The sequence below is a fragment of the Bombina bombina genome, chromosome 3, assembly GCF_027579735.1.
Source record: "Bombina bombina isolate aBomBom1 chromosome 3, aBomBom1.pri, whole genome shotgun sequence".
Lineage (NCBI taxonomy): Eukaryota > Metazoa > Chordata > Amphibia > Anura > Bombinatoridae > Bombina > Bombina bombina.
In genome coordinates this window covers 683,317,492-683,331,418 of record NC_069501.1, presented here as the reverse complement: position 1 = coordinate 683,331,418, position 13,927 = coordinate 683,317,492, and the positions used below count along the sequence as shown (strand labels likewise).

Here is a 13,927-nt window from a genome sequence, read left to right as displayed (position 1 = left end):
CTACACCTGTATTCCCCACGATAAAGGATTGAAGAAAGTCAAGGAAGAACTAGATAATTGGCAAATTCCATCACACCATATAAATTTTCTAGTAGAGTGCATGAAGTTTATCCTTCAACATAATTATTTTTCCTTTGAACATAAATTCTATCTCCAAATGCAGGGAACAGCAATGGGGACGACTTTTGCCACCTCATATGCTAACCTGTACGTCAATGCCTTCGAACATGAATTTATCTGGAATAATAATCCTTTTAAAAATAATATAATCAAATATGGAAGGTACATAGACAATATTTTAATTTTATGGAAAGGGGACGAGATTTTAATTGATAATTTTATAAATTTTATCAATAATAATGATTTTAACTTAAATTTTACGAAAGTCCATTCTAATACACAAATTGAATTCCTGGACTTAATTTTATACAGAGATAAGGATAGTAAAATTGCGGTTAAAATTTTTAGAAAGTCAACAGATAGGAACAGCTTCATTCAAGCCAAGAGTGCACATAAGAGAAGCTGGATTCAAAATGTTCCATATAGTCAGTAGCTTCGTTTGAGAAGGAACTGTACTTATTTGGAGGACTTTACAACAGAAGCTGATATTCTAACGAATAAATTTGTAGAAAAGGGGTATAGCATGGAAGTTATTAATCAAGCTAAAAACAAAGCTCTTGCAAAGGAAAGAAATTCATTATTTGATAAAGAAGATAAATTCTGTGATCAACCCATTGGCACTAGAGTACATAATGAATTAATGATAACCCTTTCAGCTAATAAGAAACCCATTAGGTTTATCACTACTTACAATGAGGGGTCCAAAAAACTAGAAAAAATAATACAGAAACATTGGCCCCTCCTAGTAACTGATCCCTTATTGAAAACTAGAATAAATGAGAAACCAGTGTTTACATACAAGAAAGGTAAAAGCCTCAAGAATATATTGGCCCCCAGCAAATTAAGAGAGATTAAACAACAGAGGTGTCAATATTTCTACTACAGAAAATTGGTTGGCTAACTGGCAAGGCACATTTAAATGTGGCAAAGCAAGATGCAACATGTGTGCACACGTAGACAAATCTCCCACTTTTTCTAATTCAGAATTATCAGAAACTTTTAATATTATAGGTAGGAAAAATTGTGATTGTACTTATGTAGTTTATTTATTGCACTGTGGGTGTGGCCTAATGTATGTAGGCCGCACCAAAAGGAAAATAAGACGCAGAATAAACGAGCACATTTATAATATTAAAGAGAAGTTGCTGACACACAGTGTACCTAAACATTTCCTTGAACATCATGGTAGTAATCCAAAGTGTTTAAAAGTACAGGTGATAGACTGGGTCCCACCAAGTAAACCAAATAGATTACTTGACTTGAGAAGATTGGAAACTAAATGGATCTATAAGTTGAAGACTTTACAACCATTAGGGTTGAATATCGATATAGATATAGCTGCATATATGTAGTCGCTAAAGGATACTCTAAGAATAAATTTTGTCTAGTAAATCAATAAATAATAATTAAAACAATGGTCTAATGTGGAAACTGAATGGATAAATTTAAGGTAGTCTATTAATCCATATGTTAGTTTTAATCTATTATATATTTTTAACCACCATTTACTATTTAGCATTAAAATATATATTTATTAATCCATATGGATTTTATTAGTTTTAGAATTTTAGTACTGTCGGGATTAAATTTTATGGATGTGTGTAATACAGGGAGTATTTATCGTTGAAATCATGAGATAGGACATCTCAAGATGGTTCAATGTATGGGTATTGGAATATAGCTATGAATTTTTTTTTTTATATATATTTATATCATGGCAAATTAATTATATATGGTAAAGTTTTAGCATTTTTTAAAAAATGAAATACAATCACGACTGTTGAACCAAGGGAATGTATTTTCAATATATCATGTCTTTTTCTTTTTCTCTATTACTCTAAATGTTTCAATTTAGGACATAAAAAATAGCGATGGGATGCATTTTAACATGATTATGTTAGTGTGTTTTAAAATGGAACACTTTATAAATGAAATATTTACTATTGTTTCCTTTTTTCTATCACGGACTTTGCACCAATTGAATGGGTAAAATGTGACACACCTACGGCAGGCCCCGGAAAAGGGGTGTGTTTAACCAATATGAACACTTTTAAAACTGAAGAGCGCCAAAACGGACAGCATTCAATGACCTCTTGATAAAGCCCGATGAGGTTCGGGGGAAACGCGTCGAGGAGTAAAGGACATATCTTCTGGTCTTTCAGTGTGGACAGTCATCACGGTAGTACAAAAGGGCAGTCCGGACGCCTTGTACTGACCGAGACAGACGATCAGGAACCTTTTGCCATCTATGTTCCAGCGCACGTAAAGACCTTTGTATATCTACAGGCTCATAATTGTTTTTATCTTGTAAGTGCAACATAATCAGTTGCGTGTGTGTTTTGATAAATAAACCTTCACTTGAATCGTGCCCTGGTGCGCTTCTGTTTCTTTTTCTTTTCATAAGATGTAAGCCTTTCTGGGACCATAGCTTGAAGACCTGAGAGTATAGGCCTGGTTCAAAATCCGGATTACCCCGAATTGGTAGTGGGGTTGCCAGGTGTCCGGTATTAGACCAGACTGTTCGGTATTTCAGGCTACTGCCCGGTAATTTTATTTAAAAAAAAAAAAAACAGACATAGCCTTAGGTAGTTTGCTTTTGAAATTTTAATTTTTTTAGCTTTTTAATTTTTTTATTTATTTATATTTTTTTTCTATTTAAGCCCATTAGCCCATTCCTAGCAGTGGCAGCCGCCCGCAAACCCGTGTTCACTCGTCTAATAGTCCATTCGTCGTCTGCTGCCTGTCGCTGTAGTGTGAGACTGTCAGACGTCACGTGATCGCGCGTGTGATGTCACAACAGCAAGAAGATCCGCGAGCTGCGCTGACACTGTCTATGTCTACAGTCAGTGACAGAAATACTTTTATACTGCAGAGCGGGACCTTGTCAAAGGACTTAACATGATCTCAGATAAGTAAACCTCTTTAAATGTGTCATCTGAAGCCTATTCCTGAAGCTGTAGGGAGGGGATTGTATTTGCACAAATTTATATAAAATACACAATCTGGTTAGAAGTGCTGCAAATCTGGAGAAATGGTCATTAAAGAAACATTGCAGTCAATGTTTTTGTATATGCACAGTAAATATTAATATTTAAAGAGACATTTAATGCACAAATTACTTGCTCTAACTAATTAGCCTATGTAAGTTTTACACGACTGATCTGTAGGGTAATAAGTAGGTTATCTTCATTAGTTGGACCCAATCTCACAAGAGATGAATTGCAGGCAGAAGATTGGCGCAGTTAGAAGTCAGGTGCAGGCTCAAGTCAGGAGCAGTAGCAAAATAAAAGTACAAGGAATGTGCACGAAAGAGGTCAGGAGGCAAGCTGAAGTCCGGAGCAGGCAGAAGATAGGCGCAGGTAGAAGTCAGGTGCAGGCTGAAGTCAGGAGCAGGCAGAAGTGAGGTGCAGGCAGAAGTCAGGAGCAGTAGCAAAATCAGAATACAAGGAATGTGCAGGAGAGAGGTCAGGAGGCAATCTGAAGTCAGGAGTAGGCAGAAGATAGACACAGGTAGAAGTCAGGAACAGGCAGAAGATAGGCGCAGGTAGAAGTCAGGTGTAGGCTGAAGTCAGGAGCAGTAGCAAAATCAGAGTACAAAGAATGTGTAGAAGAGAGGTCAGGAGGCAAGCTGAAGTCACGAGCAGGTAGAAGTTAGGCGCAGGTAGAAGTCGGGAGCAGGCAGAAGATAGGTCCAGGTAGTAGTCAGGTGCAGGCTGAAGTAGGAGCAGGCCGAAGTAAGGTGCAGGTAGAAGTAAGGTGCAGGCTGAAGTCAGGAGCAGTAGCAAAATCAGAGTACAAGGAATGTGCAGGAGAGAGGACAGGAGGCAAGCTAAAGCCAGGAACCATAGTATTCAATATTAACCAGGCATTATATATATATATATATATATAAATGTGTGTTCGTATATATATATATATATATATATATATATACATATATATATATATATATATACGTGTGTATATATATATATATATATATATATATATATATATATACTGGTTTATGGCGTGAGGGATTAGATACATAAAGCAATGCTTTTAAAGAATATGGGAGAAGTACATTTTCCTCTGCCTGAAGATGAGTAATATAATTGGAATCTGTTAACCAATCTAACGCCACCTTAGCCATGCATGCCCAATTGTAAAATTTAATGTTGGAAAAGGCAAGACCTCCGTCTTTCATGGCATGGGTCAGTTTGAACATAGTGATACAGGGTTTACTAGTACCCATTAGAAATGCTGAACAATGAGAGTAAAAAACAGTTGAATATCTTTATTCTGAACAAAACGCAGAAGATTTTTGAGGAGGAAGAGAATCTTTGGAAATAAAATCCTTTTGATTAATGTTATTTTAGCTGAGAGAGGGAGCCTACTCCATCTTATAAGAGAAGCTGAACATTCTTTCCAGACTGGATCGAAGTTTAAACTATACCCGTTATCAGGGTTATTCGAAAGCAGATATTTAATTTTTCCTTCTGCTTGTGTAAAGGGGTTAGATATGAAGCTATCTTTCCTTTTCCTAATCCATAATAGTTCTGATTTGTTAAGGTTCACTTTGTACCCTGAAAAAGTGTTGTATGTAGAAATTAATTTCTAGGAGTCTAGGTATATGTTCTTTGTATTACCCATATAAAAAAGGAAGTCATCTGCGTATAAGGATAGTACAAATGTCTTTTTCCCTATTACTAAATCCTCAATTTCTGATCTACACAGAGATGCCAATGGTTCAAGAGCGATGTTGAAAAGCAGGGGTGACAATGGACATCCCTGTTTAGTCTTTTTTTGCAGAGTTATATTATCAGAATCAGGGGCGGTTCTACAGGGGGGCCTACAGGGGCCAGTGCCCCTGTAAAAATGTCCCTGGCCCCCCCTGTGGCCCCCTGAGATGGCCACTGAGCTGACTGAAAAATACCGGACAAGATCAAGGCTATTTAGCCGCTTCCCTGTCCCTGAAACGCTGTCTAGTAGTCAAAGCGTGGGGTTAACAAAGTGAAGTAAAACTTGTGCCCCCTCCCCTTTCAGAGATGTGCTACAGTTCCCGGGTGTTGTGGGGGCGGGGGTCTTACAGTTGCAGTCTGCAGACAAGAGTTCCAGAAGTGTCACTGGTTGGTTTTGCAGACGTTCTCTCTAGCCTGTACATTGCCAGAAGAGATATAAGTCTGCCCTCTCAGCTCCACAACTCTATAATGACTGCTGGAGTGTTTTCCTTATTTTTCTAATATATGTAAATAAATATTTGACACCATTTTCATTGAATGTGCTATCTGAACTATGTAGCACTAGTTAAGTGCATATTCTTCTTTTTTCAATTTTTCTAATTCTACTTAGTGTGTGTATGTATGTGTGTGTATGTATATATACACAGTATATATATATATATATATATATATATATATATATATATATATATATATATATATATATATATATGTGTATGGATATGTGTGTATATGTATATATATATATATATATATATATGTGTGTGTGTGTATATGTGTATGGATATGTGTGTGTGTATATATATATATATATATATATATATATACATACACACACATATATATATATATATATATATATATATATATATATATAAAATTTTGTTTCCATTTTTTAATGTGCCCCCCTGATTAAACACTGGCCCCACCTTGGCCCCCCCAGTAAAATTTGTCTAGAACCGCCACTGATCAGAATTTGTTCCATTGATGATGAGAGATGAAATTGGATTTTGGTATATTAGATTAATAATATTTAAAAAATGACCAGTCAAACCAAATGTATTCAGTGATGTTGTTAAAGGACCAGTAAACACAGTAGATTTGCATAATCAACACATGCAAGATAGCAAGACAATACAATAGCATTTACTCTGAATGTCAAATGAGTAGATTTTTTTATAACACATTTTAAAGTTATGTATATTTCCAATCCCCCTGTACCATGTGATAGAAATCAGCCAATCACAAATGCATATTCAGTACGTATAGTCTGTGAATTCTTGCACATGCTCAGTAGGAGCTGGTGACTCAAAAAGTGTAAATATAAAAGAAATGTGCACATTTTTTTTAATGCTGTATCTGAATCATGGAAATTTAATTTGACCTGAGTGTTCCTTTAAGTGATCCCATAATATAGAATCAAACACTTTTTCTGTGTCGATAGTAAGTAAAGCAAAGTCATTTTGGTGTTTAAGGTTAACTTTAGATTGAGAGTGAAAAGCTTCAATAATTAACATGGCAGTCCTGAGATTTTTCATAGAAGTTCTACCTTGCATGAACCCTGTTTGTTCTGTCTGTATAACATCCACCATATTTGTTTTCAGCATATTGGAAATAATATTAGTTAATAGCTTATAATCATAATTAAGAAGTGATATAGGGCGGTAAGAATCCAAGAGTTCAGCGTCTTATTTATTTTTTTGATTCCGTAAAACAAATTGAAGGTTTCTTATTTAATAAATAATAATCATTGAATAGAGAACACAGGGTGGGAATAATCTGTTTGCCTAATATCTTATAAAATTCACTCTGGATCTGTTCCGGACCTGGCATCTTTCCAGTGGCAGCTCTGTTGATTGTTTGTTTAACCTCTTCTGCTGAAATCTCACTTTTTAGAAAATGTAATTGATCACTGGAGACTTTTGGTAAGGTAAATTTAGCCCAGAAGTCCTGTTTTTCTTTATGTTGAGCCTATCTGCAGAGTATAGTTTTTGGAAATGGAGAAGAAATTGCTTTGGAATCTCCAATGCTGTTGTATATCTAATCCCTTGTACCTTAGTGGCTGCTATATAATTTTAATTTTTCCTAGTTTTAGCGAGGTTGGCTAAAAACTTTGCTGATTTGAGGCCAAATGTATTAAACCGTGCTTTGTTCCTAAAATCAGATTGGATTAGCTGCTGATTGATAAATGTCTCTCTCTCTATTTTGGCTTTTTGATATTCTTCCCAGTGTTTGCAAGTAGGATCTTCAATATATTTAAAGGGAATCTTTCGTGATTCAGATAGAACATGAAATTTTAAGCAACTTTCTAATTTACTCCTATTATCAAATTTTCTTTATTCTATTTGTATCTTTATTTGAAATGCAAGAATGTAAGTTTAGATGCCGGTCCATTTTTGGTGAACAACCTGAGTTGTCCTTGCGGATTGGTGGATAAATTCATCCACCAATAAAAATGTGCTGTCCAGAGTTCTGAACCCCAAAAAAAGCTTAGATGCCTTCTTTTTCAAATAAAGATAACAAGAGAATAAAGAAAAATTGAAAATAGAAGTCAATTAGAAAGTTGCTTAAAATTGCATGCATGCTCTATCAGTGTCCCTTTAATGAATTTATTTTAAAGCTGGTTAGATTGTTGATTTTCTCTAGCTCTTAATTTTTATTTTAATCATATATGCCTTGATTTCTCCCCTAAAAAAAGGCTTTAGTCGCTTCCCAGAATATTTCTGTTTTAGCAATATATTAAATATTAAAATTCCTATATTCTCTCCATTTACCCTCCAGCCAGTTCCTAAAACTAATATCCTGGAGATGAAAAGCTGGGGGGAAATTTTCCCAGGCTGGAATGAAAGAGAGATTACTGCATGGTCCGAGATTATAATATCTTTAATGTCGGTAACTATCTCTGTGCCCAGTAAAGATTCATAAACTAAAAACATATCTATTCTGGAGAACACTATAAAAGATTTAGACTCAGCAGTAAAGGCTCTTGTATCAGGGTTTTGTAGTCTCAAGATATCTTTTAGATGGAGGCTTTTAGCGAATTTGTCTTGCAATTTGGCTTCCCTGTTGTATCTATTTTTATTTCTTAATCTATCTATCAGGGGTTTAAAAGTTGCGTTAAAAATCCCTGCCAATAATCAATTTAGCGTCAACAAAGTTAATTAATTTAGAAAAAAAGATTTTCCCAGAATTCTGAGCTAAACTCATTGGGGCGTACAGGTTACATATAACCTAGAGCACACCTTGTATTTTTATTTCTATGAATACAATCTACTATCTTTATCTGTCAATTGTGATATAATTTCATAGTCTAGATTTTTATTAAACAAACAAGCCAACCCTCTCTTTCTATAAACAGCCGGTGTAAAAATTACCTCTCCAACCCAGCCACAGACCAGTTTCTCAGTCTCAATACTATTAAGGTGTGTTTCCTGCAAAAGTACAATGTCAGAGGATTTTTTTTTTAAGATATTGAGTGATACGTTTTCTTTTAATAGGGGATATTCCATGAAAGAAGTTTAATTGTATCTTTCATGTCTAATTAAATTAAATACTATATAAAAAGGAAAAAGAGAGAGAAGAAAAAAAAAGAAAAATAGGAGGAAAAGAATAAGGAATAGACCATGGTAACGTAAAAGGGGAAACAAACTTAACAGCCAGGAAATCCATCTATTACAAATGATCATGACGTCTATTATTAAACCTGTTCGAAGGTAGTAAGATTTCTAGGCACTAGGTTTGGAAGTTTCAATTAACGTATTAGCCTCTGTAATTGTGCTAATTGTTACCAATTTCGGTTCGTGATAAATTCTTAGTTTAGATGGGTAGAGGAGGGAGGTTTTAATTCCCAAATTTATAAGCCGAGTACAATAGGGTGCCATTTCACGTCTTTTACCCATAGTTTCAGCCGAATAATCTTGAAAAATCAGTATGGAGTGTTCATTAATTTGGAAAGGGGTTAATTTGCTGGAGTATTTTTATTTTATCTTGGAAACTTAGAAATGTTATCATAATAGATCTTTTGGGTATGGTTGACGTCCCCCTATCTATAATAGTCCCTATTCTATGAGCCCTTTCTATTGACAGGGGTAAGAGTTCTGTATTTATGCCAAGGGCTTGAGGAAGGGTGGTAGAGGCAAAATTCATAAGGTCTGCAAATTCTAAGGTTTCTGGTAGGCCTACTATTTTTAAGTTGTTTCTACGGGATCTGTCCTCAAGCTCCTCTATTCTGATCTGTAGGACCTGTAGTTTTTGTGTTTTAGTTGTAGCATAATGTGAGTTTAGTGAATCTTCTATTTCGGAAACTCTGTTTTCTACCTCCATAATGCTGTTTGCAAATAGTTTAACCTCATGCGATAGAGAACTGAGTTCTTTCTTTAGACCTTCAAATTGATGGATAAAAATATCTGAAATTTGTTTAACTAAATTCTCGGTGTCTTTATAGTTATGGGGGGTTACTGTACCCTCTGTAGGGCCACTATTAGTGTTATCTAGGCTGTTTCTGCTTTTTTTTATCTTTTTGTTTTGGAGGAATTTTGGGTGATTTGTACTTATTAGTGCTCAAATATCTATCCATATACTAAGGCGAGGTAAAAAGGACAGAAAGACTATACTTGGTTAGTGGCTGGGGTAGCCTGGAAGAAAGGGGAGTGAAGATACTGTGTGATTGGTGCAAAAAAAAGAAAATAAAAAAAAGTAGGCGAAATTCTCAGCGGAATTGCACGTGCCAACAATAGATTTACAGTGCGTATATATAATTAAACGCCTTCTTTGTGTGATTTGGAGTAAATCGCAGAAACAGCTAATATATACTGTATATAGAAATCAATACAATCTGTGCAGAAAAGCCTTAGATACGTAAGCTCCAGAAGAGAAGAGAAAATATACTTTTTATGGCTTAGGCATAGTCCTCCTAGAGAAAACAACAGTACATATATGCACGAGAGAACAGGATGGTAACCTTGTTGTTTTTCTTGTAATATTGTGAGCACCATAGATCAAGCAATATTAACAAACACATTTTAGAGCTCACACATTAATACACCGCAAAATAAGGTGAGAGACAAAAAAACTAATATAGCGGTGTCAATAACAGTGACACTCTTATAATCTTTACAGACAATCTAAGAGCAGATTATATAAACTTTTGCGTAGTTAAACCAATAAAGGACCTGCTGACTAATATCAGGTAAATAGTGGAGAGAGATAGCTTGTCAGAGATTTCTACCAAACATTATTAATCTCAAAATATTGCTCAACAGGCTAGAATAAAAAGTAAGAGACTTTTTATAATAGTGACAATAACGGTATAGTTCTTGTACTTTATACAGGTAGCATGAACAATCTAGAACCTGTCAGCTTCCAGCAGTAAATTTCGTAGTCCACTACACAGGCAATCTTAGCAGTTAAATGCAAACAGCAGGGACAAGCTTATGGAAACCGTATTGTATGGAGATTCTTACAATTAATATGTCCAAGACACAACGTTCTTGAAATGCTCAGAGTGAAAAACAGAAACTTGGTTTATTCTGAAAAACAGCTGTATATTGAGCCTCCTTAGAGTAATTTACATGTCCTTGAGACCAAAAAACACAATATGCAGTAACTTTAAAGCAATACCGGTCTGGATCACGGTAGACTAGACTAAAGCCTAGACTAGATATCAGGTATTTGTTAGAGGCTTATTTTATCCTCCAGATAGTGCCAGTTACTTAACCGGTATACTAGAAAGCCAAGGTAAGGTACATAGACACGCAGGCTGAGTGGGGTACACGGCAGCAGTGGTAGCTGAGTAGCGCTAGTCGATCTGAGGTTCTCCTAACCCACGGGTATGCGCTCCACGATAGCAGGATAATCCACACTCCTGGGACACAGGCCACGACTGGGATTCTGGGAGCACACTGATGCCGGCAACCTGAAATTTGGACTTCTCCTCGTCGTACAGACCTTCACCGAGTTAGCACAGCACTGACAGGTGCGTGACAGCTAGGGCTCAGGAGCGTATCGCCAGTGTGTCTTGGTTCTGACTCTAAGACACTCTTAGGTTGTGAATTCTGCAGGCTGTAGCCCTGACAATGGGTTAATTTGGTTGCTAGTGACTTTCACTACGAGTGGCTCACATAGCGTGATATTTCCCTGAAGGGGGTGACAGAATCCCCCGCCAACGGGCAACTGGTCGGGGTGAGCGAGCATTGCGCCGCTCTCTGACGCAGGACGCTGTCTTCGTGCGTCTCCTCTACTCCTTCCACAATGGAAGTCAAGTTGCTCCCCTAGGTATGGTGTACATTCTTAGTACTGATTATATGTTATGTGTTCTAATAAATATTTGTCTCTCTTTTATTATTAATAAGATAATCTGTTAGATAAAGAGGGTTAATTAATTATATACCTACACGCCTAATATAATTATCCTGTCTTTTTCTATTTTCACCAAGTTGAGAAAGAATATGGATTTTAAAAGGATTTTATGGAGTTAAACTAGTGCATAAACATGAGCGTTGTGATTATACTATTTTACTCTTGATATGCTTTATCACCAGATTGTATCTATAATAATGGTTTCATACTCAATAGATATTTGTATAGCTTATTTTCATTTTTGTTTCATTGGGGATGTGCAAATGGGCTATACAGTGATCTACTGAGTGTAACTTAACTCATAGGGCTAGATTCATCAAGCCCTTTTCTTAACTTTGACTGCAGGTTCGCACAAGCCCATTGCTGAGATATTTAGCGCTCCACTTGTAATCTAGTCTTGTATTTTTCAATGTATTGCTGTGTGCTGTAATCATGTGACTTTATACAAAGTGTATGAATAAAGCTTTCCAGCAAATGTTCAGTAAATATAAACCATACCTTTATACTATTTACTGTATCATTTTCCTTTCAGCACCATATATGTTCTAACATTGCACATACCCGTCCGAAGACACGACCAGCTTTGCTGCGGATCAGTTCCAAGCTATCAGGATTCTTCTTCTGAGGCATCAAACTACTCCCTGTACTTTAAAGAGAGCAAGGCAGTTATTCACATTAGTGCCTTAACAGGCAATCCCTCTACGTCATAACTTTCACAAACTATCATTCAGCAAAGCCCTGTTCTTTGTTTTGATTTTGTTCCTATAGTAGCAGGCTATTTTAAGCAACTTTCTAATTTACTCCTATTATCAATTTTTCTTTGTTCTCTTGGTATGCTTTGCTGAATGAGCAGCAATGCACTACTGATTTCCAACTGAACACAAGGGTGAGCCAATAACAATCGGTATATATATGCAGCCACCAATAAGCAGCTAGAACATAGGTTATTTGCTGCTCTGAGCTTTCCTAGATACATCTTTCAGCAAAGGATAACAAGAGAAGGAAGCAAATTAAATAATAGAAATAATTGGAAAGTTTTTTTAAAATTGTATGCTCTATCTGAATCATGATCGAAAAAATTTGGGTTTCATGTCCCTTTAAGTTTTTTTTTATTCCATAAGCTATCTCTTCTTCAGTTTGCCCGTTTCTAAGCATCTGCAGGCCACCCTTATATCAGTGCATTTTTTTAGCTTTTTAAATCTTGCACAACATACAGACATTGCTAGTTCGTCTGTGCCATATAGATAACATTGTGCTCACTCCGGAGGAAAATGATAATGGTTATACAAGAACCAGCACTGATTGGCTGAAATGCAAGATTATAAAAAGCACTGAGATAAGGGACAGTCTGCAAGGGCTTTGATACAAATAATCATAGAGGTAAAAAGTATATTAATATAACAGTGTTGGTTATGCAGAACTGGTGAACGGGTAATAAAAGGAATTAACTATCTTTTTAAACAATAAAAATGTTCAAGTAGACTGTCCCTTTAACTGAGACCAATAATGGACAGATATAAATACTGGAGAGATTCGATAATCAACGTGAAGAATGTAGCAGGGTCAGGCCTCTGAAGTATGGAATATGTATTTCCAAATAGAATGGAAATAATATAAATTTAAGAGGCAAAATAAATAATGCAACTATAATGAAATGGTTCTTTTTTTGTTTTGTTTATTATGCATAATAAAACCTTTCTATCTAGGATACAAACTGTGCTATGCATACATTAGATGACCATACAACAATCTGGGTATTCTCATTCTTAACCTTCAAAATATTTGTGTAGCTGTCATTGCAAAATTTGAAGCAACTATTTCCATAAAATTATAATTATACTAATTAACATCTCATTTGTCTTATGTCTTCTACGAAAGACACTAATTAACATGAATGTAACCTGCTATTCCGTTAATTATTAATACTATAAATGTCCACATAACAAAACATAGATTTTGCCAACAGATAGGAACCACAGGCCACAGAAATCTGACATTTTTTCCTATAAAGTGTAAGTGTAATTAGTTTGTAGGACGTTTGTTCTATGATTCAGCCACTCTTTCTGATGAGAAGTGCTTCTGCAAATGACTCCTGAAGCTGCTACCCTTCCACTTGTGGTCATAACCTTGTTCTGGTGTTGCCCTTTTTTAAAAAAATACAGCCTCGGCTTTATTAAGTCCTTTTAATATACTTGAAGGTTTCTGTCATATCACATAACATGAGTCTGCACAGCACAGTCACACAAGAGACAAGGAGGGAGCCAAGGCTGGAGGCCACGTGGGCCAGTACATAGGGAGGAGCAGCAGGCCACAGCCACAAGCACATACGGAGCACCAGTAAATACAGTAGAAGCTGCCGCATCGGACCGCTGTTAGGGGTTGGGGGCCTTTTACTTATAAACGTATAAAAGTTAATTCTGCTGTAGTAGATAGATTTAAATCCTAAAAGAGATTAAAACGCACCTGAAATGCATTTATAGAGTATTTATATGTTTGCCAAACAAAATGCTACAGTGTATTGTGATATCAATTTAGATATTCAACATAGCAACAATAGATAGTTTTCTAAATAGCTTTGCTTTTTATATAAATTGTTGTAGGCTGCAATATCAAGTTAATTTCCTCAGCTTCCCCTTCCGGGTGTTTGCTAAAATTCTGCTGCCATAAAATAGCCAACATTGGGCTTGCTTCTTGTCTTTTATAGTCTGCTATTTTCAACTCTATTTTTA

The 13,927-nt window shown here is 35.8% G+C and overlaps 1 protein-coding gene across 3 annotated transcripts in view; it reads right to left on the bottom strand.

Moving 5' to 3' along the window:
• Nucleotides 1-13,927, bottom strand: part of ASL (argininosuccinate lyase) — a 122,998-nt gene that overhangs the window by 20,668 nt on the left and 88,403 nt on the right. For all 3 annotated transcript variants that reach the window (XM_053707443.1, XM_053707442.1, XM_053707444.1), the window contains exon 12: nucleotides 11,760-11,844. In XM_053707443.1, the coding sequence (XP_053563418.1) occupies nucleotides 11,760-11,844 (85 nt within the window). The remainder of the gene's footprint in view (nucleotides 1-11,759; nucleotides 11,845-13,927) is intronic.